Below are 27,054 nucleotides of genomic sequence, written 5' to 3'. Positions count from 1 at the left end.
AAATGCCCATCAACAGTAGACCGGATAAAGAAATTATGGGGACATGTACTCTATAGAATACTATACAGCAGTCAAAAACAACGAAATCTGGTCATTTGCAACAAGATGGAAGAATCTGGAAAACATTATGCTGAGTGAATTAAGCCAGTCCCAAAGGGACAAATATCATATGTTCTCCCTGATCGGTGACAACTAACTGAGCACCAAAGGGGAAACCTGTTGAAGTGAAATTGACACTATGAGAAACAGTGACTTGATCAGCTCTTGCCCTGACTGTTGATGTACAATGTAATACTTCATCCATTTTAGTATTTTCTCTTTGTTTTGTTCTAGTACTATTGGCTGAACTCTGTGATTAACACACAATTATTCTTAGGTGTTTAAATTTTAACTGGAAAGTGATCCCTGTTAAATATAAGAGTGGGAATAAGAGAGGGAGGAGATGTACTATTTGGGACATGCTCAATCAGACTTGCCCCAAATGGCAGAGTTAGAATCATGCCAGGGGATCCCAATACAATCCCATCAAGGTGGCATGTACCAATGCTATCTCACTAGTCCAAGTGATCCATTTCAGTTCACAATTGATCATAATGATAGGTCTAAGAGTCAAAGAGATCACACAAACAAGACTAGTGTCTGCTAATACTAACTGATAGAATAAAAAAGGAAGAGAACGATCCAACATGGGAAGCAGAATACACAGCAGACTCATAGAATGGCAGATGTCCTAAATAGCACTCTGGCCTCAGAATCAGCCCTTAAGGCATGAGGATATGGCTGAAGAGCCCATGAGAGTATTTTAGGCATGGAAAGCCAAGACACCCTGGGGAAAAAAAAAAGGAAGACCTAAATGGAAGATCTCTGAGAGTGAGATCCCAGTGGAAAGAATGGGCCATCAAAGAAGGAGGTACCTTTCTCTGAAGGGAGGAGAGAACTTGCGCTTTGACTATGACCCTGTCGGAATAAGATTGAAGTTGGCAAACTCAAAAGGCTTCCATAGCCTTGGCAACTCATGACTAGAGCCTAGGGAGATTACTGATGCCATAAACAAGAGTGTCAAATTGTTAAGTCAACAACAGGAGTCACTGTGTACTTACTTCTCATGTGGGATCTGTCCTTAGTGTGTTGTCCAATATGAAGTAATGCTATAACTAGTACTGAAACAGTATTTTACACTTTGTGTTTCTGTGTGGGTGCAAACTGATGAAATCTTTACTTAATATATACTGAATCGATCTTCTATATATAAAGATAATTGAAAATGAAAAAAAAATAAAAGTATGTCCACATTAAATATAAGCATATAATTCAATCATCTCCATTGGCATCTAAGCTGTTTATAGTTTTATTTCTTTGCCATAAAATTATACAGATTGTATATTGGGAGTTGTTTACATAAGGTAGTTGAATTACTGGTAAAGAGTATGACTAATTAAACCTTTTCCCCAACTGAATACTTTGTACAACTCAACTTAAAAATGGGCTTCATGTAGATGTATAGCTTAAATGCCAAAAGACTGTAAAGTAGCCAAAAAAAAAAAAAAAAAATGGGGAATAACTAGTGACCTGGAATTAGGGTGGCACTTAGCTCTCTCTCTCTCTCTCTTTTTTTTTTTTTTTTTTGACAGGCAGAGTGGACAGTGAGAGAGAGAGACAGAGAAAAAGGTCTTCCTTTTGCCATTGGTTCACCCTCCAATGGCCGCCGCGGCCGGCGCATCACGCTGATCCGAAGGCAGGAGCCAGGTGCTTCTCCTGGTCTCCCATGGGGTGCAGGGCCCAAGCACTTGGGCCATCCTCCACTGCACTCCCGGGCCACAGCAGAGGGCTGGCCTGGAAGAGGGGCAACTGGGACAGAATCCGGTGTGCCGGCGCCGCAAGGTGGAGGATTAGCCTAGTGAGCCACGGTGCTGGCCGGCGCTTAGCTCTTCAGACAATACTTCAAAAGTGTATCCTGTGGGCCAAAATATAGTAAAAAATATTTATGAATATGGATGAATGAGATTTCATGAAATCAAAAGTTTTTTGCTTCATGCAGGATACCACAAACAAAATTAAGATATGTATCAGTTTGAGAGGTTATTTTGCACTGTTTATAACTGACAAGGTATTACCATTAAGCATATGGTAGGAAGCAGTGCAAATTGACAAGGAAAAGACAGGATAAATCCAGAGGCAATTAGACCTGTGAGTATCCTTATTAAACTCACTGAAGTTGGAAGACTGCAAGTGATCCAAGAAGGCTTCAGGTCACATCTTTGCGACTGATAGAAACTGTGGCAATGTGAGGTGTCATCAGAGATGTAGAGCTCCTTACGCATGTGGTAGGCGTTGGCTAGGGCAGCCATGGTGCAGCCATCCTGGAAAGTGACCTGACAATGGTTAGTCAGGTAAGGCTTATTAACACAGTGGGATCCATACCTAGCACTCTTGTTTAGATCCCATAGAAATTCTGTAATGGAAGAATGACAGTCCTCCCGGCTCTGCCCAGAGAGTGAATAGATAAAATGTTATGAAGGATCCCTCAATGCAGCTAGGAGAAGTGGGCTGGGGTACACATGGCAACATGGATGGATCTAACTTCATGGTTATTGACTGAAAAAGTGAGACACTGACTGTGGACCCAATACACAAGTACTCAAAATGGTACTCAGTAGGATACAAAAATGAGAATGGAAACTGGAAATAAAGGGAATAAAAAAAAAAGCTATGCATGAAATAGGACTTGAACTGAAAAGTGTGTCCAACACAACTTTCACTTGATATCCTAAATGAATTAATTAATGATGCTATTATCCATTTATCTATTCTTTAATATGAGTTGCATTATTCATTTTATGGGATAGACTGATTTTTGCTCCTGTCAATAGAATGAGTAGACTTTTCCCCCCATACCTTACTGACTCTGCATTTTTAGTCTTTCATATTTTTGTCATTTGAGATAAAAATTCTATTTCATTATTTTTCACTCATGTTTGTCTACCAAATATGCTAATTTTTTGTTAACAACTGTCTGGCAATATACACTTGCCAAATTGTTTTGGTGTTAGAACTTTTTCATTTTACATATGTATCCAGGTTTTTCATCAGGATCACTTCCTTTGCTGTTAAATCCTCTTTATATGTGATATTCTATTTTATCATACACTTTCAGGGCTCAGGTTCTTTTCTGTGTGTCTTTCATCAGCTGGAGCACTTAGCCAACCAGTTGCCATAGTCCCATTAGTTAGGTAGTCAGCCAATTTATCTTTTAGAGTATATCGAGCAATTATTCAATAAGGCCTTCTTCTTGGCTATCCCAATGTCAATCTTCAATGATTCGGTTTAATAGTTTTCTGTACACTTTTGTTCCAATTCACCATTCTTCATTTTTCTGGCAATTAAAATTTAACCTTGTGAGATCCAAATAAGGGTAGTACTTTGTAACTACTTTATTTGTGGAGTCGGGGAGTTAACAGAAGTTACATTCTTCTTCACCACCTATATCCGCTTCATTTTTGTTCAAACAGCATAGAGACCTTTATGGTTATTGCTGCAGAACAATAGTTCAAGGTCACAGACCCTTGCTCTGCTTCTCCTGAGAAAGAAAAACTACGAAGAGCAGTCCTCAGGGTGTCTATCAGTGCAAGAGCTTTCTGCGGGTCTTCGCGAATACCATTGTGCTTTCCAACTCGGCTTTGCTAATATATAGGTTTGCTTGCCCTAAAATGTATTTTTAACTCTAATCATTCCTGTAAGTGCAAAGTAATTACTATAATGGTGCCATTCTTTGTTAGATGCCTGTTTTGTGCCATACAAGTTACTCAACACATTTGGTTCCCACAATAACTCTATGAGGTGTGTATCATATGTCCATTTCAAAGATCTGGAAACTGAGGCCTAAGATACTGTTAAGAAGCCAAGGCTGCTGCTACTAAGCAGCAGAATTAGGAATCCAACGCAAATATTTCCAAAGCCAGAATTCTTCCTAGTTCATGGCCCTGATTTCCAGCAAACATCCGACCTGGAAATGACATTAATATGCATTTTTACTAGACTGTTTGCATTTTCAAAACATTTAAGTGATAATGTTTCTAGCAAACATTTTTGGTGTATTCCTGACTTTATTAAGAAGGCCATTTTTGTTTGACCAGTAAGCAGATAGTAATAAAAAACTGGTTGTATTAAATTTCTTAAGCACTGTTTAAAAGGCTTTCAAGATAAAGTGAACACCCTTGTACCCAGCATATCGTTTGAGATGTATGACGTCAACAACACAAGATCTGTGTGTAGGTTTCCTTGGTCACGGTCACATGTCCTCCACTCCCCTAGAGGGGCTCACTCCTAGGGATTTAGACAGGACAGCTATTCACCCCCCTACCCCCCGAGCCTTACTGAGGCATAATTGATTGACTAATAAAAATTATATGTACTTAAGGGATACAGCATAGTGTTCTGATACACTGTTGAAATAATCACCAAAATGAAACTAATTAGCACACCTCCCAGAGTTACCTTTTATGGGTATATAGTGAGAATACTTGAAATCTTCTAAGGCAGTAGAAAGGCAGTAGATCTTTTTTCTTTTTTTTTTTTTTTTTTTTTTTTGACAGGCAGAGTGGGTAGTGAGAAAGAGAGACAGAGAGAAAGGTCTTCCTTTGCCGTTGGTTCACCCTACAATGGCCGCCGTGGCCGGCGCATCTCACTGATCCGAAGCCAGGAGCCAGGTGCTTCTCCTGGTCTCCCATGGGGCGCAGGGCCCAAGTACTTGGGCCATCCTCCACTGCACTCCTGGGCCATAGCAGAAGGCAGTAGATCTTAAGAATACTACTTATCATTGTATTGGATAGAAGGACAAAAGAGAAGTGGGTTACATCTTCAAGTTAGGATGACTTGAGAAGCACAGACAGTCATCCTTTGGAATCTGGGAGGGGGGATTTGTTGCAGGACCCTGCACAGATAGCAAAGTCCATGGATGTTCAAGTCTTTTATATATAATGGTGTAGTATTTGTATATAACCAACATATGCTTTAAATCATCTTTAGGTTATCTGTAATATCTACTACAGTGTAAGCACTATGTAAATAGTTGTTGTGGCATATTGCTTAGGGAACAATTATAAGAAAAATTCTGTACATATTCAGTATAAATGCAGTGAAGAATTTTGTTCTTGAAAATTTGAGAGAGTGAAAATTTGAGAGAGAGTGTTCCCATCTGATGGTTCATTCCCCCAAACACCTGAAATAGCTGGGCACCAGAAAGATGGACACTCAGTCCAGGTCTCCCACCGAGTGTCAGAAACCAAATTACTTGAACCATCACCTTTGCATCTCAGGATCTGAGTTAGCAGGAGGCTGGAATCAGGAACTGGGAATTGAACTCAGACCCTCTGGTGTGGGTTATCTTAACTGTGAGTTCAAATGTCTGCCTCTAGAAAACTATTTTCCGTCCATGTTCAGGTGAATTCGCAACTGCATAACCTATGGGTATAGTTTTAGCCAGCTCTACAAGGACATTTCAACAGTTTGAAGTAGAAAACTGAAATGAAAAGTTTTATTTTGGCATAATAAAAGTTTGAAATGCATGCCTACGTCTATGTGTGTTCATGAGCTTTCTGAAGACCTCTCGTGTGTGATTTTCCAATGTGTTTTTGCACTAAAACAATCTTTCAATTCCATTTTCCATTTTTAAATTCCATTTGTAAAGTAGCCTTGTATTTACAAAAGGAGTTTTTGTAAGGTGTGGCTGTGGGAGGAGCCACAGGGGAAGGTGCAGTACCCTGGAGTTGAGAGCAGCCAGGTCATCTGTGTTCAAGCCCAGAGTTAGCCGGGGAGGGAGCATTTTGCAGAGCCTGGAGAAAGAGAATCGGGAAGCGTTGCCTCCCATGAGAAAAGCCATGGTACCTGCCCGGGCCCACAGCACAGCTGGAATGGAGTGGCCACGCAGGGAGAGCGCTGGAGGAGTAAACTGGCTAACCATGCCTAGTCTCCTGACGGAGCTTCCCAGTGGCCCAACACAACAGAAGTGAAGGGTGATGGGGCCACAGGTGAGCCTCCTGCAGCGTAGTGTGGGTAGAGGAGGCTAGAGAAAGGCAGCAAGGCTCTGCAGGGCCAGGGAAGGAGATATGGAGCAACCCCCTCCTGGGTTTTGAAGTGCTCTTTTAAGAATGAAAGAGTGTTGGGGCTGGCACTGTGGCGTAGTGGGTGAGGCTGCCGCCTGCAGTGCTGGCATCCCATATGGGCACCAATTCGAGACCTGGCTGTTCCACTTCCCATCCAGCTCTCTGCTATGGCCTGGGAAAGCAGTGGAAGATGGCCCAAGTCCTTGGGCCCCTGCACCCATGTGGGAGACCCGGAAGAAGCTCCTGGCTCTGACTGGCACAGCTCCAGCTGTTGCAGCCAACTGGGGAGTGAACCGTTCTCTCTCTGCCTCTCCTTCTCTCTGTGTAACTCTGACTTTCAAATAAGTAAATAGATCTTGAAAAGAAAAAAAAGAATGAAAGAGTGATTCATTTTAGTTTTAGCTTGCTTTGAGATAATCCTCTACTAAATTTTCCAAATCAAGGTGCCATGTGTGGAGCAGAGTAGTACTAAGACTGAGAAGGAGAGCTGTGTAACTCAGGACAGTGTGGAAAGGGGGAAGCTCAGACCGTTAATAAAGTGATTCAGCAAATGTTCTTGGTGTACTATTTTCAGAATTAAAAAGTTGAGAGGCATAGAGGAAGAGAGAAACAGAATTCCCATCTATTGGTTCGCTATTGAGCCATTGTCTGCAGGGCCTTTGGCTGGGACCTCCCACTCATTTTTGCTACTCTCTGTACTTGTACCACTCATTTCACTTCTATTTCAGTGTTACTTTTTCTTTTCTTTTTTTTGACAGGCAGAGTGGACAGTGAGAGAGAGAGACAAAGAGAAAGGTCTTCCTTTTCCTTTGGTTCACCCCTCAAATGGCTGTTTCGGCCAGTGCGCTGTGCTGTTCCAAAGGCAGGAGCCAGGTGCTTCTCCAGAGAGCTGGACTGGAAGAGGAACAACCAGGACAGAATCCAGCACCCAGACTGGGACTAGAACCCGGGGTGCCAGTGCTACAAGGTGGAGGATTAGCCTAGTGAGCGGCGGCGTCGGCCAATGTTACTTTTTCTTTAAAACTATTTATTTGAAAGAGTTACAGAGAGAGGGGGAGAAAGATCTCCCATCCATTGTTCACTCCCTAGATGACCACAATAGGGCTGAGCAAGGCCAAAGCCAGGAGCCAGGAGCTTCATGTGGGTTCAGGGGCCCAAGTACTTGGATCATTCTCTGCTGCTTTTCCCAGGCCATTAGCAGGAAGCCGGATCAGAAATGGAGAAGCTGGGACTCGAACCAGCACCCACATGGGATGCAGGAATCAGCCTTACCTGCTACACCACAATACCAGCCCCTTGGGGATGCTTTTAAAGTCATTTTGTTATTAATGTAGAATTTTTCTCCTTTGGTTCTAGTGGTTGAAATGGATGAAAACAATGGACTTTCACTTCTAGAACTGAATCCTCCTAACCCCTGGGATTTTGAGCCCAGGTCTCCTGAAGATTTGGCTTTTGGAGAAGTTCAGGTAAGGCAGCAATTCAGTTATAGTGTGCTTAAAACACAAGCGCAGGGGCTGGCGCTGTGGCTCACTAGGTTAATCCTCTGCCTGCAGCGCCCACATCCCATATGGGTGCCAGATTCTAGTCCCAGTTGCTCCTTTTCCAGTCCTGCTCTCTGCTGTGGCCCGGGAAGGCAGTGGAGGATGGCCCAAGTGCTTGGGACCCTGCACCCACATGGGAGACCAGGAGAAGCACCTGGCTCCTGGCTTAGGGTCGGCACAGTGCTGGCCATAGCGGCCATTTGGGGAGTGAACCAACGGAAGGAAGACCTTTCTCTCTGTCTCTCTCTCTCTGTGTCTATATCTCCACCTGTCAAATAAATAAAAAATATAAAAAAATAAGTACAATTTAGTACAAGTAAGATGTTCATGTTATCTTATATACTTATCTCCATATCGCCTTGAATATCCTTTGAAGTAGCTGATTAGAACATAGGATAAAGTCACTCTGAACTGTTTGGCCAACATTAGAAGGATTCCCTAGAAGTTGGCAGGGATTGCAAGAAAACGTATCCAGAAAAGACCCACAAAATTCAAGAAGAAGACTCAAAGGAGAGTCATGAAAGCTACTGGAGGGAGGATAGCAATTCCCCTGGATGCTGGGTTACTGGCAGACATAATAGTGTCTTACTCCCCCTTCTGTTGCCATCATAAAATATACCCAAGGCTGGCCCTTCCTAAAGAAAGGGGTTTATTTAGCTCACGGTTCTGGAGATTCGCAAGCATGGTGCTGCATCTGCTTGGCCCTGCTGAGGAGCTCATGGTAGATGGCACACATGATGGGAAACACACAGGAGTGGTGAGCAGTGTGTGGGGAAAAGATTCACGGGAAGTACCGGTTCTCAAGCGGACTAGACAGGTCATGAGAGAACTTCGGAAACCCCTCCCCAGTGAGATGCCCCCCAAAAGGACTTCCTCTAGGACCCACCTCTTAAAGGTTTGCCTCCACTCCATATCACTAGCGTGGGGCTCAAGCTTCCAGCACATTCCCCTTGTCGGGGGGGACCAAACACGTCCAAACCATAGCAAATGTCTACTTGGTTTTTCTGCATGTTGCCATAAGACCTTCCACAAACTTCTTGTGTGTTTTTCCAGTTTTAGAAGAGTTTTTTTTTCCAGAGAAAATACTTCAACAATTTGCGAGAAGCAAGTGCTCAAAACTGTGCTTCTCAGTATATTCGAGAAGTTTGTGTCTCTGTGGTGGTTGTTCTCTTTGGGAAACACATGAGATCCCACCCAGAATAAGCATCATAAAAATGAATTGTATCATCCTTGACCTCTCCTCTCCCGCTTGGCTGGCTGTCCACACAAAATCGCTATTACTTTATTACTTTATTTCTGTTCTGGATACATTCTTTGTCTAGGAGTGTGCCGGGCCATGGCAAAGGAATGGGGATTGGGTCTGGACCTCACTGGCCTGTCTTATCTGTAAGTCATTATCTGCCACCATTTGCAGAGGAACCTGGTGTCCTGTCAGCTCACCAGGCAAGACTTATCAGTTCACGGCTGCTGACCAGTAATGATTCAGTAATAGGAATCTCACTCTCTTCTGACAGATAACATATCTCACTCATGCCTGCATGGACCTCAAGTTGGGAGACAAGAGGATGGTGTTTGACCCTTGGTTAATTGGCCCTGCTTTTGCCCGGGGATGGTGGTTGCTACATGAGCCTCCATCTGATTGGCTGGAGAGGCTGTGCCAAGCCGACCTAATTTACATCAGTCACATGCACTCAGACCACCTGAGGTAATGGAGCCCCAAGCATTCAAGCCCAAGACTGCAGTGGGGCAAAGGCGCTTTCAGATTCTTTTGTGATCGCTGCTCCGTTGGAAGTAGGTTCAGTCCGGATGGTGAAAGACCACTAAAGATAAAAAACTTACATTGGCATAGCAACTTCAATTTTCAAAGTGCATCCACATTTTATACCACTGGGGGTGTGGGTAAGGAAGAGGGGACTGTTAACCCTCCCACTTCTCACCCTCAGGCCATATGTTGGCCTGGGGTTTTTTTTGGTGGTGTTACTATAATGAAATACCTGAGGCAGGCTTATTAGCCTGCCTAATTTGACAGAGGAGAGATGTTTATTTAGCCTGCGGTTCTGGGGGGGGGGAGGGGTCCAAGGGCGTGGCACCAGCAAGAGCTCATTTCTGGCGAAAGCCTGATTGTGGAAGCTATCACAATAGGCAGTGTGTGCTGGGATGGGAGACCACATTGCTACACAGGAAGCCAGAGTCCTGGAAGGCACAGGCCTGCTTTTTCATAATGCTCTTGAGAGTGAACTCGGGGCCCCTGGGCACTACTTTAATCCCTTTCGAGGACAGCATCTGCAATGACACGGATGCCTCCTATGAGTGCCCACCTTTTAAAGGTCCCACCACCACCTCTCATGGCCACCCTGGGGACCAAGCCTTCAACACTGAAACTCTTGGAGGACAAAGCAAACCCAAGCCAGAGCAGGCAACTTGGTGCAAGTCGATGTTGAAGCGCCATCACAGGTGATTTCCTTTCTTGGCTCAGGATTTAGGGGAGGAATCGGCACATATTTCTTACAGAGGGTCAGAGTTTAACTGTTTTAGGCTTTGCAAGCCAGTGTAGTCAGTGTCACAACTACTCTGATGTTACAGCACAAAGTCCCAAATGAGGACAAAGCTAACTGTGTTCCAGGAAACCATTTACATCATCATATTTGAATATCATAATTTTTGTGTATTACCAAACATTGGCCCTTTGATTTTCTTTACAACCATGTAGAAATGTACAAAGCTGTATGAAAAATAAGCAGGTGGTGAGATCCAGTTCACACATCCTGGTTTTCCAACCTCTCATACGTGTAGAGCTCCCTAACACAGAATGCTAAGCTTCCTAATCCTGAGTCCACGCATCCAGCTGTTTTATTGAAGCCAGAAGCCAGAGAAATAGGATACTGAGGATCCAACTGGAAGTTCCCTAATGCAGGCAATAAGGATGAGGAAGAACTTTCAGTTAACACACGATTTTTGCATATGCACTGAGTCATCAGAAGAGAGGATTTGCTTGCTTGACCCAGGGATTGAAGACCTTTTCAAAGAATCCTTTGTTTTGGGAGAGAAAACCGACTGATTTTATTTAGCCAACTATTTGCTTATTCTTCATCTTTCTACTACCCCAACAGCACAATAACAACTCTTATATAATTATATAATGAATTCTTAATAAATGAATGTTGTCTTATTGTATGCAGGTGTTCAAAATATTTGCATGATTATGTATGGAGTTGGGATGACTATAAATTGCTAAGTATGGTTTTCTTCTATACTAAATTTTTTTTATGCTGCCTAGCTTCTTACCCTGACTCCTTCCTTTTCTTTTTTTTTTTTTTTTAAGACTTAGTTATTTGAAAGGCAGAGTTAGAGAGATCTTCCATCCACTAGTTCACTCCCCAAATGGCTGCAATGACAGGGGCTGGACTAGGCTGAAGCCAGGAGTCTGGAAACTCCATCTTGGGTCTTCCATGTGGGTGCAGGGGCCTGAGTACTTGGACCATCTTCCACTGCTTTCCCAGGCACACAAGCAGCAAGCTGGATAGGCAGTAGAACAGCCAGAACTGGAATCAGCAACTATGTGATGCCAGTGTCATAGGTGGCAACTTAACCCACTGCACCACAACATCAGCCCCTTAAGGGTAAATAGTACCTTTTGCATATTGACAGTCTTCGTGCCCTCTTACCCTGCCCCCATCCTCTCTCTGCCTGGAAGGTACTATTTTGAGGAGTGAGAAATGCAGACCATGGAGCACTTCAGCTGTCAACTTGAACTTCCCCATGCCACATCTTTCACCCTTACCCTTACTCAAGGCAGCGTCCATGTGGGAGATGGCTCTTGCACTGTGGTTGAGGTATTCTCTGTGGTATGTTCTGGCAATGAAGAGGAACCTCCCGAGAGTCCCCTCAGCATTACAGCCAAGCATGAGCAGAATCTCTTTTCTGGAATCCAGTCTGGTTTTCAATTCCTTGCTTTTCAGTCAATGTGTTAGCATAAGTAACAAACTGCATCTTCTTCCAGACAGTAGTATTTTTCTATCTTTCAATTTCTCCGTTCTTCTGACTCTAGTTACCCTACACTGAAGCAGCTTTCTGAGAGACGACCAGATATTCCCATTTATGTTGGAAACACGGAAAGACCTGTCTTTTGGAATCTGAATCAGAGTGGTGTCCAGTTGACTAACATCAATGTTGTGCCATTTGGAGTATGGCAGCAGGTGAGAGATCTGTCATGTTGCCACACTTTCCATGTATGCTTTGAGAGGTGAATTTTAGGTGGGGAGCCACTTTAAGAGGAAAAAATGGCCTTGGCACTAGGTAAATGCAATAGTTATTTAAGCTTCAAATGTTAGACATAACTGTCCTTGGCAAAAGATAATGCTTCCATTTATTGATAGTATAATTTTATAAAGCAGGCTAATAATTCAGTTCTGAATAAGGAGATTCCAATAGATTTAAGATCTAATGAACAGTTTTTCCAGAAGAGGTGATGACCTCAAATATGACTTAAAAGCCAAACTGACACACACGGTTGTTGATTTTATTGTTAAATTCCAGGTAGACAAAAATCTTCGGTTCATGATCTTGATGGATGGCGTTCATCCCGAGATGGACACTTGCATTATTGTGGAGTACAAAGGTACTTTCCTATCCTCATGGACAATGAAAAATGAAAAATACTCTCGGTAGGAAGGATAGGAATCGCTATGCAAAATTTCACTCTATGCTCATCTTCTTCCATCTTCATTTTTGAGGTATAGTGTACAGTACATCCTTCTCTAAGAAAAATGAGCTATTTTTCACTCTTTCCAGAGAACAAATTCTCAGTGTAGTGACAAGTGCAGGCTTTTTTCATAAATCAACAAATATATTTTATCTATAGTAACTTCTTCAAAACTAGCTTTACTAAATAAATGTCTCAGTCACTTTCTTCTTGAAATAACATGTAACCTAATCATATGCTTGTGCTTTTGATATGAGATGTCCTTACAGCACCAACAATAATTGGAATATGACTTTTACATCATAAAGGGGGGTGGGATTTGTGTTGATCCAATGACTCTTCCCTGGATCCTTTAGGCTCAACATCTGGAGACAGAGATTGGGGAGAACCATCTGTCTACCATGTGAAGTGGGATTAAGCTGACTTTCTTTATAGGACACCCAGAATCCACTGACTTAAATGAATGTATTTGCTTGTATGCTGTATTATAAATAGTTTATTACTGAAAAGTGTATGCTATTGAAAACTTTAGGTTTTGAAATCTTGCTCTTTGTCCTTAGACATCAGCAATTGTTCTGTAATCAAGTAATCCGATTAAACAGACTACATGGAAGACTTTCTTGGCTTGCCAAACCAACAATGTTCATGATTTTACCTTGAATACACATACCGGTATTTTCTCCTCAGGTCACAAAATACTCAATACAGTGGACTGCACCAGACCCAATGGGGGAAGGCTGCCTGCGAAAGTTGCTCTAATGATGAGTGATTTTGCTGGAGGAGCATCAGGCTTTCCAATGACTTTCAGTGGTGGAAAATTTACCGGTAATATTTTAGATGTTTAAAATTTTTTAAATTTTCACCTAATTGAAGGGCAGAGAGAGCTGAGTAGATATCTTCCATCAATGCCTACAACAGCCAGGGCTGGACCAGGCTAAAACCAGGAGCCTGGAACTCCATCCAGGTCTCCCACATGGGTGGCAGGGGCCCAAACACCTGAGCCCTCATGTGCTGCCTTCTAGGCTGTATTAGCAGGGAGCTGCATTGGAAGCAGAGTCTCTGGGATTCAAACTGGCACTCCAATATGGGATGCAGGCTTCACAAACAGTGACTTAACCCACTGTGCCATGACACCTGCCCCTGATAATATTTTATATCAAAGTGATACAAAGTAGCTTGCAGAATAAGTACAGAGACATTGTCCTCCTCACAAGAAGCTTACACACTCTTGTTGAGAAACCAGGCTTGTAAGCATTATAAACTACAGTTCCCAGCTCATGTGTCCATAGCCTGGCATGCTCCTGTGTGTGCCCAATGTCTGTGCAGCCAGGAACAATCACCATCTCTTCACTGACCACCCAGCTAATGAAGCTCCTGCATCCCATGCGCCTCACCTCAGCTACTCTCTAGCCTATTGCCCTGTGTTCTTTTGTAGCACATCGCTCTTGGCAGTGACCTTATTTATTAACTTGTTCCTTATTTGCTTCTTTGTAACAAACGCTGCCTGAGAGCAGGAGCCTGCTTTGTCTTGGTCACCTCTGTGACCGAGAATCAGGGCTGGCACATAGTAGGTACACAACATTGTTTGAAAGAACAGATGAGCAAACGTGCAGCCTTATGAAGTTGGCATCATGGTCCCATTTGCAGTGGAGGATGCAGGTGTAGAAATGTTGGGTACCTTGCCCATGATGCACAACCAGTCTGTGGATTTTGCCCCTAAGTCTGTCTTTAGCTTTCATGCTGTTAATCATGGTGCATTGCCAGGCTGTGATGAACGTGACTAACTTCCATAACCTACTAAAATCCATTTCCCTGTTAGTAAAGATTTATAGTACCCTGAGAACTGTGTGTTTGCAAGGTATGACTGTGTTCCTCCCCGTGTGTTCAGCTAGGGTCCAAGGGAGTCTTCACACTCAAGGAGGCAGCTCAGTGCCATGGCTAAAATTCTCAACATTAACCTAGGGGAGAATTCTCCACTACTAACATGGAGCCTCACCCTATCTCCGCTGTGGTTGTGGTCTGTTAGTTTTACCTCCTGAAAGAGTTCTAAGCTACTAGAACCTTTGCTTTTCTGCAGTGTCTGAACAACAGACTCTAATATAAACCCTGTCATTTCAGAGGAATGGAAAGCCCAGTTCATTAAAACAGAAAGGAAGAAACTCCTGCATTACAAGGCTCAGCTGGTGAAGGACCTGCAACCCCGAATTTATTGTCCCTTTGCTGGATATTTTGTGGAATCCCACCCATCAGACAAGTACGGCTAGACGTTTTGTGCCATATCTTTACACATAAGAAGTTAAATGTATGGCAGCATGAGTGCCTCTGCTGTGAATGCAATGTGAAGTGAGAAAGAAAGGGGATTAGCAGGAGCCAAGGACTTTCTAACAGGCTGCCAGAGAACAGAGGGCATGGATCAAAGCCACACTGGGCAGCCAGCTTGGCTTAGAAAGAAACTCGCTGAGAGAGCCCCAGGAGAGGGGAAGGCACCTGACATTTATTCAGGATGCGTCTATGAGTCAGGAAGTAAGCTGAGGGCTTTGAGCCACTTCATCCAGATTAATGCCAATCACACGGAGAGGAAGGTGCTTTTAAGTCTTTTTCTGCAGAGGGGGGATCTGATCCTGTTGAAAAGACTGGAGTTGAGGAATGTGTGCTGGTGTGCCTAGCCCCAAAGTTCTCTCTCCCTGCCCTACTGTGTCCCAGAATAGAAGTGTTATGACACCCATACTTTGGGTGTCTGGCATAATTTCTCACAGTAATATAACTTCTGTAAATGATGTGAATCATTACCGATATAGGAACTGTTGAAAGAAGTAGAGTTGATGAATTTGACGGTCCTGTGCTCATCACCAATGACACTGGTTAAGCTGACCAGAGGACTATATTAATAATTCCAAGTCAAGGTTTTAAGAAACGCTGAGTGTTCAGCAACCAAAGATAAATCTGGCTGTATGGCCTACATTTTCTCATTGATATCACAGTGCATATGGAAAAACTCAATCTGAAACTCAGATTAGAGAACAAGATTATCTGTGACCTGGTCACATGCAGGTTTAAGTATCGAGATAGTTTCCTATGGCTTTTGTAACAAAGTACCACAAACTGGGTAGCTTAAAACAACAAAAATATATTGTCTTGCAGTTCTTGAAGCTGGAACCCTGAGATAAAGGGTGGATGGGGCTGTGGTCCCTCTGCAATTGCCAGGGAAGGTCTGCCAGGCCTTTCTCTTGGTTTCTGTAGCCTTAGACACTGTTGAGTTTGTAGGTAGCCATCTCTACCCTGTGCCTCTTCACACAGCATCCTCCCTGGGTGCATATCTCTGTGTTCAAGCCTTTTTTTTTTTCTTTTTTTCTTTCTTTCATGTGAGGACACCAGTCATATTGCATCAGAACCACGCTTATGATCTCATTGTAACTTGAATAACCTCCATAAACATCCTATTTCCACATAAGGATGCATTCTGAAGTTCTGGGGGTTAGGTCTCTAACATGTCTTTTTTCAGGGGAACACAGTTCAACTCATGTCAAGTATCGCTATGTTAAAAGTCAAACTTTTCATAATGTAAATCAATGATAATGATTTTATACATTTTTCTAAAATCAATATGCAAACGATTTGATTTTATATTGATAGTATTGACAGAAAAGAAAAAATTCAGAATGTTTTGTAAGTATGATAATTTAGAGCTGGTTTTCAACTTATATAATATTTTTTGGAATTCAATGTTAATATTGATGAGTTGATTCAAAAGTTAGTGAAATTACTAAACTTGGGTAGACAAAGTTTTGCAACTAATGTTTTTGCTTCAAAGTCAAATCAATTTTTCCAAAAGAATGAGCCAGCTTTGTTGATGTGCATTTGAATATTACATAAAAGTGAGTTTTTGCTATTTTTGCTACTGGAAAACTTTTAAATATGTTAGAACAACTGGGGCATGTGAATCTACTTTTTGATGTATTATTTTATGAACTCTAAATACACATCAAGTATTTCTGATGCAAATTTATATCTGAATTGAGATACACTGCAAATTGAAAATACACATGGGATTCCAAGGACTTGGTATGCAAAATAGAATGTACAATTTCTCCCTAAATTTTTAAGAAAATGACACAGAAAATGATATATATTTATCATGTGCATGTGAGTGTTCTGAACTATATAAAGATTGTGGAGTGACTAAATTTAGCTAACATACACCTTACCTCTTGTTGATATTTTGTGATGGGAGCACGCAATATCCACTCTTTTAGCATCACAGACCTATCAATAAAGTAAAACTATCACTCGGCTATGTGGAACTTCCAGGAACTTGACTTTTTGGGTACTTGAAGGTGGTGCTAGGTAGCAGAGTTTTCAATGCAGCCATAGTTTATGTCTCTACACATGAAGCTTTTATGATTTTGGTAGAATTGGCTTCTCAGAAAGAATGTTAGGTATCATTTATCTTTGGTCCTACAGGATCACCATTTCAAAGTCTCAGAATCTGGTGTAACCATCTGACATCCCCCACAGTCTATGAAGGAGGCTACAGCATCACACAATATTGTCTGCTGAACAGTTTGCCTCTGCACCCAACAGCTCTGGGCACTGCCGGTTCAGTCTGTTCGCAACAGTGTTGCCCAAGGGCCACCACATTGCTCCTTACTGTAGCAAACCTGTACAAGCAGCCTCTTCCTCCTTTTTGATTTTCTGATCCCCTAAGGAATTAAAAGCCGGAAGTTGACTTAGTGTCACTTTCTCGTATCAGGTTAGAGTTCTCTGTGAGCCCGGCTCTGAGCAGCTCTGCTGAGGAAGGGCTATGAGGCACCTACTTCATGGATCATGAGTTTCTGGACCGAACTCAAGCTGATGAACTTCATTTGTGGATTATCTTGTGTCGTGACTGTGCAGGGGCCTCTCCAGTTTAAGTATTCCTTTATTACATTCTCTCCAGCCACGCGCCAGGTGCTTAAAATGGTCTTGTACTTCTTAGCAGTGGAGTCATTAAATATTCATCTAACGTGTTAAAAACAATTTTCAGATATCTTTTTTTTTCTCTGAATAAATTTCAGCTTTGAAGTACAACATTAATGATTCAGGGCAAAGTGTGGAAAACAAAAAACTTTAAAAAAAAAAAAGATGCTAGAAGATCATTGAGATGATTGAGCATTTCAGCTATGTGTCAGGGTAGTGGCATCGGATCATGCTCTCAAGGATAAGCCATCGCATTGCAATCTGCATCCTAACATGAACAACACAAATTCCAGCTCCGATGAAGGCAAACACAGTGAATCTTTCTAGTCTCTCTCACTGATGGCAGCTAAAAACCCTGCACAGTGTACATGGAGCAACTACCAAAGGATTGTGGACCACGGATGCTAGCAGGCAAGCAGACGAGGGAAAGAAAAGAGAACTGAATTCAAGGAGCAGTGAACCAGTGGTGACACTACCATTTTCAGAATCCCCGTGGCTGCCCGCCTGCTCTCAGTGGTAGCCTGAAGCTGGCCTGGCACAGCGGCTGAGGCAGGAGGAGCCCAAGAGGAGCCTTCTGATGCTGGTCTGGAGAGAGGGAGCCCTGTGCATCAGTAAGAGAAATCTTCTGGGCTGCTTTGGTTTTCCGTCTGGTTTTTGTTCTGCATGAAAATGGTGAGAACAGAACTGACCTGGGACCGACCCTCCCACACAGGGTGGAAAGAAGTTGCAGCATGAACCGAAACTGACCGAGTCTGGGTGAGGTCCTGGAGAGGAAGTTTAGGTTTTTGTTTTAGCAGACAGAGTTTCATAAGATAATATTCAAAGTGGCCGGGATAAAATCCTAAAACTATTCAACAAAACAAGGAAAATCTCAACGTTGTATAAGGGAAAAAACAACAGCTGTGAAGCCTATGAAGACAAGGATGGAGGACCTCTTGGGAAGACAGAAGTGAAGCCACGATTTTGGTCACGATCCAATGGCAAAGCTCTTGACATGAATGCAAATGCAGAAAGTCACAGCAGAGGGAGAAGAGACAAAGAACCAAATGGGGATTTCAGAGCCGAAAAATACACAAACCGCAACAAAAAATGTAATGGAGAAACTCAAATTCATAATGGAATTGAAAAAGGAAAGAGTAGGTGAACTTGAGGATAGATCATTAGAAATTACTGAATTTATGACCAACAAGAGGAGAAAAAGTAGGAACACAGCTATAAATGTGTAGCACATACTTAAAGGTTTAATAATCATGACGTTGGAATCTCAGAGGAAAAACGGGATGAAGAAATGATGGCTGACCCCTTCCCAAGCTTAAGTACCATAAATTTAGATTCTAGAAGCACAGAAGACACTAAATGGGGAAAACTCAAAGAAATTGCCACCTCAGTACCGCAAAATGTACTGAAAACTAAAGATAAAAATAATCTTCAAATCAGCCAGATAAAAAGAATGCATTGCATACAGGTTATAAGCCAACAAGTGGATTTCTGGTCAGAAACCATGCAGACTGGCTATTGTCAGGGGTTAGGGGCTGAGGGAGCATTTGACCACAAAGTGGGGAACCTGAGGAAGTTTTGGGGGTGCTGAACGTTCTGAATACTGACTGTAGCAGTGGTTATATGAATCTATACATTCCATCTATACATAAAACTCATGGAACCATACCCTCTCAAAAATAGTAAAATATTGAAGAACAAAAAAGGCGACAGACTTTTTTTTTAAAGTTTTATTTATTTATTTATTTGAAAGGCAGAGTTATAGAGAGGCAAAGGTAGAGAAGTCTTCCATCTGCTGATTCACTCCCAGGATGACCACAATGGCTGGAGCTGCACCAATCTGGAGCCAGGAGCTTCTTCTGGGTCTCCCACACAGGTGCAGGGGCCCAAGGACTTGGGCCATATTCTGCTTTCCCAGGCCATAGCAGAGAGTTGGATCAGAAGTGGAGCAGCCGGGACTCAAACCAGCGCCCATATGGGATGCCAGCACTGCGGGCACCGGCTTTACACAAAAAAAACCACTACGCTCCAGTGCCGGCCCCCAGACTTATTCTTAAGCACCTTAAGGCCATGGTAGTTAAAGCTAGTATGTTTAAATTGTATATACATCTTATAGATTTAATTATCTCATGAAACAATATATACTCTATATGTATCCATTTTATAATATTTGGAGGGGCTGGCATTGTGGCGTGGCAGGTAAAGCTGCTGCCTGCAGTGCCAGCATCCTATATGGGCACTGGTTCGAGTCCCAGCTGCTCCACTTCTGATCCAGCTCTCTGCTGTTGCCTGGGAAAGCAGTAGAAGATGGCTCAAGTCCTTGGGCCCCTGCACCCATGTGGGAGACCTGGAGGAGGTTCCTGGCTCCTGGCTTTGGAGTGGCGCAGCTCCGGCCATGTGATCAACTAGGGAGTGAACCAGTGGATGGAAGACCTCTCTCTGTGTAACTCTCTCTGTGTAACTCTTTCAAATAAATAAATCTTTAAAAAAATATTTGAAGCAGTATTTTACCATTTCAAATGTTATAATCTTAGATATTTAACCTGCACTTTTATGAGGTTCTGCTAATTACATATAGAATTTATTTGATCCTAAGCAAATACAGTGACTCAGCCCTCCTTCTATAATGTTCTGAGCAAGTGCCACCAGCTTCACAAACAGCCCCTGGAAGATGCAGTCACTGGAAATGTTTTGTGAACACAGGGCAGGAACTGCCGAAGCGCAGGCAGGGAACACGTCAAAACCATGACTAAGCCCCTCTGAATGTATTGAGCCATAAAGAACTCAGTCCTTGAGGTCAATTTCCGTGACAAAAGCCCATGAGTTCTGCTAGTTATGGAGAGAAGCACAGAAGGGGGGGCAGTGCACAGGGAATGTAGGTTCTGGCTCAAGCACGATTTATTGCGACCAATTACCTGATTTCTCTAGATGTCACGTCCTGTCCTTCTGAGGTTCTTGGCTCTACCACAAGATGGCTACACTGTGTGTACTTGTTCCGTGTGGCTGCTTCCTGGGGCTCTCTCTGTTCACGTTATCTAGCTGTCTCTAGCTTCCAAGTTGTGTCAGAAAGATTGGCCTAAGGTTAAAAACTTTTGTCCATCCGTGCTGCTCATTACTCCTTCATTTATGGTTCACCCAGTGTTGCTGTACTGGGCCCTGGGGCCCTAGAATGAAATGGTTGTCCTCAGAGTTGAGGTCCCCTGGAAGACGAGTGTAACACAGAACAGTGTTAGCGTGGGCAAGGGGCTGCGAATGGGGCTGAGGCTGTGAATGAGCAGGGACTGACAAGGACATAAAGACTCGCATGGGGGCACAGGGCAGATGTGGAGGAGGCCACGTGACTGAGTTTGTTCCTGAAGGGAAGCAAGCAGACTGATAAAGAGCCTGGTGAGGAAAGGGGGTATAGGCAGATATGCCCCAGGGAGGCTGAAGTGTTTGTGCAGTGGGAGGGAAAAGAGGGTGTTGATCCTGGCAGTGTGCACGTCATCAAGATAACCTAGGAAGGGAGGACTGGGGTGGAGAGCGAGAATCTAGACTGAAGAAATGTGCAGTACACTGGACTGCAAGGACTTGGAAGTGCGAGGGGGCTGGCATTGCAGGGCAGTGGGTGAAGCCACTGTGGTGACACTGGCATCCTATACTGGAGTACCCACTTGGTTCTCAGGCACCCTGCTTCCGATCCAGCTTCCTGCTAATGCTCTAGGTAAGGCTGCGGAAGATGGCTCAAGTGCTTGGGTCCCTGCCACCCATGTGGGTGGGAGAACTGGATGGTGCTCCTGGGTGGGGTGCCTTTTAAATCAATCTTTAAAAAAAAAGTGGAGGTGCCAGGTAGGTCCCTTGATCATGTAAGGAGATGCTGCCATTCGCAGTCATTAAAAGCCACATTCTCTAATCACTGGCAGGTGTTGCTCTCGGCACCTACAGGGCCTCTGAGAGGATGCCATCCAGATAGTGGTTTCATTATGCTTTTAGAGGCAAAGGGAGGCATTAAGGAGTGATGATGGAACTTTGTGAACAACACATTGGATTCAGGAAGAGTAATGGATAATAGTGGGATTTGTAAGGGGAGATCAAGGCACGGAGACCAGTTAGTGAAGCATTTTAAGACTAAAGGTAGCAAGAAGACAGGACAAAGGGGTGGCAAGTTTTAAAGACTGCAGTACAGGCAGGAAGGGATGAGCTGATGGTATCTGTGGGTGCAGGGAGATGTCCTCATTAGCACCTGGAAACTAGTCCTGAGATAAGATAGTAAATTACCTTCATGCTGTAGGAATACAAATGCTGGCATTATGTTTTCTGTGTCTAACTTGCTAAAAATATCAAGTCTCACCACGTTGTAGCTCAAGAGACTAATGTTCCCTTTAGCAGCACTGTGTAGACAACCCATAGCAGGTGAATCTCAGTAGCAAATTCTTTCTCTGGTTCTCCATTTTTCTCTCCTATTCCACCACCCAAGCCTTCCAGTGTGATATTGAAACCAGAGAGTTACAGCTTTTGAGAAAGACTGCTTTGGAATTGGGTTTGGGAGGTAGCCAGCTCTGATCAATAGTGCAATTAAAAACTCAGGATGGGTTATAACTGAGTGTGTGTGTGCATGCGTGCTTTTGTAGCAGGTGGATGATTAATGGGTTTGAATGCAAAATCGTCTCAGTGTTTGCTCCCAAAGAGGGAGAGAGGTCCCTCCTTGTGGCTCCCAGCGGGCCAAACCTCTGGCTTCCTGTGTCCTGAGAACTGGAGCAGGGCTGGCCACAGGCAAGTCACTAATCGCTCTTAGCCTTAGTTTCTTTCTCTGTAAAAGAAGCATAATAATAGTAGTTGTCTCTGGGGGCACTGTGAAGAGAAAAATCAAATAGTTCATATTAAGCACTTAGCATAACATATATAAAAAATCAGTCAATATATTTAATTAATGTTAAACACAAGAATGCGTACTTCCTGCCTGTTTATTATAGGCTTAGATATACAAATTCAGCTCCCAATATCATGTGTTTATACTTAAAAATGAAATATAATCATGACTTCTTTGACCAATAATTCCTCCACTAGGATCATTAGCCCAAGTGTAGCCCTAATTTTTCTGTGGAGAGAGTACAGGGGATGGGGAAATGGGAAAGTAGAGAAAACAGAGAAGTTCTGTCATTGTACTAATCAGACCATGCATCTGAGAGCAAGCTTTCTTATGTGGAGATACTCTTGTTTCTCAGGTACATTAAGGAAACAAACATCAAAAACGACCCAAATGAACTGAACAATCTCATCAAGAAAAAGTCTGATGTGGTGACGTGGACCCCACGACCTGGCGCCGTCCTTGACCTGGGGAGGGTACTAAAGGACCCAACAGACAGGTTTGCCTTGAATGTTTATAGAGGGCGATAATGCTTTTGAATTTTTCCAATGGTAGGAGAAAGTAAAGGACATTTCTTGGCATCTCAATAGCTCCCTATTTTGTGGTAGTTTTTGTCGGCTAGCTCATATACAATAAGATCTATAGATAACTTCTATTTTTTCCTGAATTAGGAGTTAGGGGGAAAGGGTCTTATTTTTGTTTAAGATTTATTTTGAATTATTTGAAAGGCATAGTTAGAGAGGGAGAGACAGAGCACTTCCATCCACTGGTTCACTCCTCCAATGTTCACAACAGCCGGGGTTGGACCAGGCTGAATCCAGGATCCTGGAACTTCATCCAGGTCTACCACATGCAAATAGGAGCCCAAGCACCTGGGTCATCTTCCACTGCTTTCCCAGGCACATTAGCAGGGAGGTGGATTGGAAGTGGAGTGGCCGGGAATCCAACTGGTGGGCATTGTAGGTGGTGGCTTTACCCACTGCACCACAATGCTGGCACTTATAGGTCACTAGTTCACTTCTTTTTTTCTTTTAGGGTTTGTTTATTTATTTGAAAGGGGCAGAATTACAGAGATGAGGGGGGTCAGAAAGAGAGAGACAGATCTTCCATCCACTGGTTCACTCCCCAGATGGCTCCAACGACCAGGGCTGGGCCAGGCCAAAGCCAGAGCCTGGACAGTCATCGGGTTCTCCACGTGACTTCAGGAGCCCAGGCACTTTCGGATCCCCCAGTGCTTCCCAGGTGCAGCAACAGGGATCTGGATCAGAAGTAGAACAGCCGGGGCCAGCGCCGAGGCTCAGTAGGCTAATCCTCCGCCTTGCGGCGCCAGCACACTGGGTTCTAGTCCCGGTTGGGGCGCCGGATTCTGTCCCGGTTGCCCCTCTTCCAGGCCAGCTCTCTGCTGTGGCCCGGGAGTGCAGTGGAGGATGGCCCAAGTCCTTGGGCCCTGCACCCCATGGGAGACCAGGAGAAGTACCTGGCTCCTGCCATCGGATCAGCGCGGTGCGCCGGCCGCAGCGCGCCAACCGCAGTGGCCATTGGAGGGTGAACCAACGGCAAAAAGGAAGACCTTTCTCTCTGTCTCTCTCTCTCACTGTCCACTCTGCCTGTCAAAAAGAAGAAGAAGAAGAAGAAGAAGAAGAAGAAGAAGAAGAAGAAGAAGAAGAAGAAGAACAGCGGGGACTGGAGCAGTGCCCATGTGGGGTGCCAGTGTTGCAGGTGGCAGCTTAGCATGCTCCACCGCAACACTTGCTCTGTAGATAACTTCATTTTTTTTTTTAATGTTTATTTATTTGAGAGATAAAATGGGGGAGTCAGAGACAGAGAAAAAGTTCTTCCACCTGCTGGTTCATTCCCCAGATGGCCACAACAGCCAGGGCAGGGCCCATCTGAAGCCAGAAGCTTCTTCTGGGTCTCCCATGCGGATGCAGGGGCCTGAGCATTTGGGCCACATGGATAACTTATTAATATACATCACATCCTATTCCATGCCCAAGACTCAAGATTCTGTGTCACGTGCAGTGATTCTAACTTCACATAGATGAACAGAACTCTAGGATTGCTAGAGAACTTCATTGCCCAGATTGCTGCCTGGGTACAAAGGAAAAATGGCCTGTATCTTTCAGTTGAGTCTTGATCAGTACAAGTAAAACCAACATGTGTGAAAGACTAAAATTTCTATTTCAAAGAGAAGCTAAAGTCATTCACATATTCAACAAGTGTTTATTAAGCTCCTGCTTAGTGCTGGTTTCTGTTTCCAACTAAAGGTGGTGGGGCAGGGGTGTGCAGATACCCATAGAGTCTAGTGGGACCAGATCTATTCAACATCCCCATGAGTGAGTTAGTTGGACCCACAGCATCCACATAAGTAGTACTGAAGTTTTTTTCCCCCAGACCTGAACTTTGCCCTTTGAAAGAAGTCTGTCTGTGCAACTCCTCACACTAGATCACTAGCAGGTGCATCTCTGGTTTAGACTAAGTGGGTAGTGCTGAGACTTTTCCCTGGGACCCTGGGAGTCATTTGAGCAGCATCAAAGCCACTAGTCTGGTTGGCTTTTGCCATTTAAATGCTAGAGAGTGCCTTCATATTGTGTTACTTCCCTCTTTCCTGTTCTTTCATCTGTGTCTTTAAGCAAAGGCATCACCGAGCCTCCAGAGGGGACAAAAATCTACAAGGATTCCTGGGACTTTGGACCATATTTGAACATCTTGAATGCTGCTATAGAAGATGAAATCTTTCTTCATTCGTCCTGGATAAAAGAATACTTCACTTGGGCTGGCTTTAAGGATTATAACCTGGTGATCAGGGTATGTTATTACATATTACTTGGTTTTACTGTCTTGTATTATGGAAACATGTGAAAACCTCTTTTTTTCCCCATAAGTATTCATTAAGCCTTCCAAGTGCCTAAGAGATTGTATTTGACAATGGGATCAATGATCCCTCCTTGAAAATTTAGGGACTAACTTGAAATCCAGCACAAGTTTTCTCCTAGGGTTTCTTTTATCTGCTAGCACCTCTTCTGTTGGCGTGGATTTGTGGGTGCGGCCAGAATGGCTATTTAAACAGCAGGGCTGGAAGGTGGGATCTATCTATAGAAGCAGGTGCCCGTATCTTCAGCGATAGGACTGAGGTGCTTAAACCAAGAGGCAGGCCTGGATCAGGAGCATAAACCAGCCCCAACACATATTCACAGAGCCATGAGCTGAGAGAGTTCAGTTATAATCTGAACTCCAACCCTGGAGGCACATTAAAAGCAAAGTAAGTACAAGCAGACAGGGAATGCGAGAAAAGACGGGGTCTGACCTGGGCCAGTTGTAACTGCAGAGTTGGTAGGGGACCAGCCAGCCCTGCTTACGCACCTCAAAGGCCTGAGGATGCATAGGAGAAGCAGGGTTTAGGGATGATCAGGAATGGACACACACGCCCTGAGTGCTGGCACCCTTGGGAGAGAAACCCTCTCCAAGTTAACCTTCCAACCCCTGAGCGTTAATCCAGGCAACACATGCCACTCTCAGAAGCAGTGATACCCAAAATCTTCCTGTGGGTCAGTGCCAGTCTGTGATAAAATTTTTGCTGGTCAATAATAAAATAAGTATGAGTGAGGGTAGGTGTGTTGAGACAAAGGGATCCACTCTCTTTTCTTGGGATGCATTATTATTCCAGGATTAGATTTCTCCTATTTTTGAGGCATTGAAGCATTCTTCTAGTGAAATAAAAGCATAGAAGATGTAAGATTTTTTAAAGATTTATTTATTTATTTGAAAGAGTTACACAGAGAGAAGGAGAAGCAGAGAGACAGAGAGATCTTCCATCTGCTGGCTCACTCCCCAGATGGCCACATGGCCACAGCTGAGTCTTTCCAAAACCAGAAGCCAGGAGCTTTCTCTGGATCTCCCACATGGGTGCAGGGACCCAAGGGTGTGGGCCATCCTCTACTGCTTTCTCAGGCCACAGCAGAGAGATGGATTGGAAGTAGAGCAGTGGGTGCTGGCACTGCAAGTGGTGGCTTTACCCACTACATCACAGCATCAACTCCAGATTTTTTTTTTTACAGTCTTTGTTTAGTTAAATTAAATGTTGGTCCCTATATTAACTCCCAGATATTTTTTAGGAAATGGTCTTTGAAATCCAAAGACCTGGGAAATACTGGTCTATACTACATTTTCAGGTAGACAATTAGTAGGAAAATGAGAAAAACTTCTGGAATTTTCAATGAAACCATATTTAGCTGCTAAATGGTAGCATTTCAGAAAGTTCATGGAAAATGGAAGTAAAAGATTTTGAGGTAAAGCATTTTTAAATCTGCATAGTTTTTAATTTTAATTTTTAAATTTTAATTGTTTTTAACAGATTCGATGTGGTTTGTAGATATGATTCTAAGAACATAAACATATTCTCTTCCTCCCTCCCACCCTCCTTCCTTTTTCATTTTTTTAGCTTTTGAGATAACATTTTAAATTTAGAGTAGAAAGGCTTAATATTTCACCAAATAAGACATGTAGCAAGTAAAACAACGCTAGTTTAGTTGAAATATAGACAGCAGCTATAAACAATAATGGAATGGAAAAATGACCCTTTCACCCATATACAGTAAATTTTAAAGGAATCACCAATCATGAAAAGTATAGTAGTATAATATTCTTAACCACTGACAAAGGTGTAAGACAAAGATTTACAAAACTGTATTTGGAGCAGTACTGTTACACACAGACATTTCTTTTGTTTTGTTTTGTTTTTTTTTTTTTTTTAAATTTTAGCTCCCACACATAAGGGAAAACATGCATTTGTCTATGTGGGTCCGATTTATTTCACCCCACATGATGTCCTCCAGTTGCATCCACTTTGCTGCAATGGTAGAATTTCTTTTTTATGGCTGAATAATAATCCATTGTGTGTCTATACACATT

General features: G+C 43.3%; 1 protein-coding gene across 4 annotated transcripts in view; it reads left to right on the top strand.

Moving 5' to 3' along the window:
* Window positions 1-27,054, top strand: part of LOC100350827 (cytidine monophosphate-N-acetylneuraminic acid hydroxylase) — a 64,903-nt gene that overhangs the window by 22,375 nt on the left and 15,474 nt on the right. For all 4 annotated transcript variants that reach the window (XM_070074341.1, XM_051855016.2, XM_070074342.1 and 1 more), the window contains 8 exons: window positions 7,458-7,567; window positions 9,157-9,347; window positions 11,691-11,838; window positions 12,179-12,260; window positions 13,032-13,169; window positions 14,463-14,598; window positions 22,502-22,642; window positions 24,777-24,951. In XM_070074341.1, the coding sequence (XP_069930442.1) occupies window positions 7,458-7,567; window positions 9,157-9,347; window positions 11,691-11,838; window positions 12,179-12,260; window positions 13,032-13,169; window positions 14,463-14,598; window positions 22,502-22,642; window positions 24,777-24,951 (1,121 nt within the window). The remainder of the gene's footprint in view (window positions 1-7,457; window positions 7,568-9,156; window positions 9,348-11,690; window positions 11,839-12,178; window positions 12,261-13,031; window positions 13,170-14,462; window positions 14,599-22,501; window positions 22,643-24,776; window positions 24,952-27,054) is intronic.

This window comes from Oryctolagus cuniculus, chromosome 5 (genome assembly GCF_964237555.1).
Source record: "Oryctolagus cuniculus chromosome 5, mOryCun1.1, whole genome shotgun sequence".
NCBI classification, from domain to species: domain Eukaryota; kingdom Metazoa; phylum Chordata; class Mammalia; order Lagomorpha; family Leporidae; genus Oryctolagus; species Oryctolagus cuniculus.
Note: the sequence above shows the minus strand (reverse complement) of the source record. Positions and strands in the feature narration are given on the sequence as shown.